At 69.9% G+C, this 1135-nt stretch overlaps 1 protein-coding gene across 1 annotated transcript in view; it reads right to left on the minus strand.

The window, feature by feature from the left end:
- Positions 1–1135, minus strand: part of SCRIB (scribbled planar cell polarity protein) — a 19220-nt gene that overhangs the window by 2321 nt on the left and 15764 nt on the right. Inside the window, exon 18 of the mRNA XM_014538688.1 lies at positions 358–489. Within this exon, the coding sequence (XP_014394174.1) occupies positions 358–489 (132 nt within the window). The remainder of the gene's footprint in view (positions 1–357; positions 490–1135) is intronic.

Consider the following 1135-nt stretch of genomic DNA (forward strand, 5'->3'; position numbering starts at 1 on the left):
CCCTCAGCCCGTCTCCCTGCCCCCGAGGCCCTCAGCCAGCGCCCCTGGTGCCCACCCGCCACCACTCACGTTCCTTCGGGGTCCCAGTGGCGCTGGCTGGACACAGCCTCTGGGGGCTACTTATGCTCTTGGGGAGGAGCAGGACCGGCTGTCCATCCTGCCCAGCGCCCCCGCCTGCCCCCGCCCAGCTGTCGGCTCAGCCTCCCCCAGCCCGGCCTCCATAGCTCCTGACAGCTGCTCCAGCCTGTCCTCCACGTGGCAACCAGGACTGAGAGCTCCGGTGGCCCCCAGGGGCCTCTGCCCTGCCCAGAGCCGTTAGGGGCCCCTCTGTCTGCAAGGGGCTCGGGCTCCCCCCACCAACTGTTCTGAGAGTCCCAGGGCCTTCGCAGGCGCCCCGCCTCCCGTCCCAGGTATAAGGAGTCGACAGCCGCCCAGGCTGTTCCGGCGGCCGATGCCAGCAAAGGGGTTGGCGATGACGCCCGGGGACACCTAGGGGGCGAGGACACGTGTGTGGGGCCGTCCCTGGGTGACGGGCAGCACTGCTGGCCCCGGGACACGGCCACATCCGTGGTGACACGAGAGACTGAGCGTGGTGCCCTTCAGGACAAGGGAGGCTCTGCCTCTGATGGACCTGCAGCGGCTCTAGAAGCCCCCACACGTCGTGAGCAGGTGGCCTAGACCGTGGCCCGGCGCTTGCCTGTGCCCACAGCCCCCTGGTGCCCACCCGCCACCACTCACGTTCCTTCGGGGTCCCAGTGGCGCTGGCTGGACACAGCCTCTGGGGGCTACTTATGCTCTTGGGGAGGAGCAGGACCGGCTGTCCATCCTGCCCAGCGCCCCCGCCTGCCCCCGCCCAGCTGTCGGCTCAGCCTCCCCCAGCCCGGCCTCCATAGCTCCTGACAACTGCTCCAGCCTGTCCTCCACGTGGCAACCAGGACTGAGAGCTCCGGTGGCCCCCAGGGGCCTCTGCCCTGCCCAGAGCCGTTAGGGGCCCCTCTGTCTGCAAGGGGCTCGGGCTCCCCCCACCAACTGTTCTGAGAGTCCCAGGGCCTTCGCAGGCGCCCCGCCTCCCGTCCCAGGTATAAGGAGTCGACAGCCGCACAGCCGCACGGCTTGGTTCAGTGATGGGGGACTG

This window comes from Myotis brandtii, unplaced genomic scaffold (genome assembly GCF_000412655.1).
Source record: "Myotis brandtii unplaced genomic scaffold, ASM41265v1 scaffold1956, whole genome shotgun sequence".
NCBI lineage: Eukaryota > Metazoa > Chordata > Mammalia > Chiroptera > Vespertilionidae > Myotis > Myotis brandtii.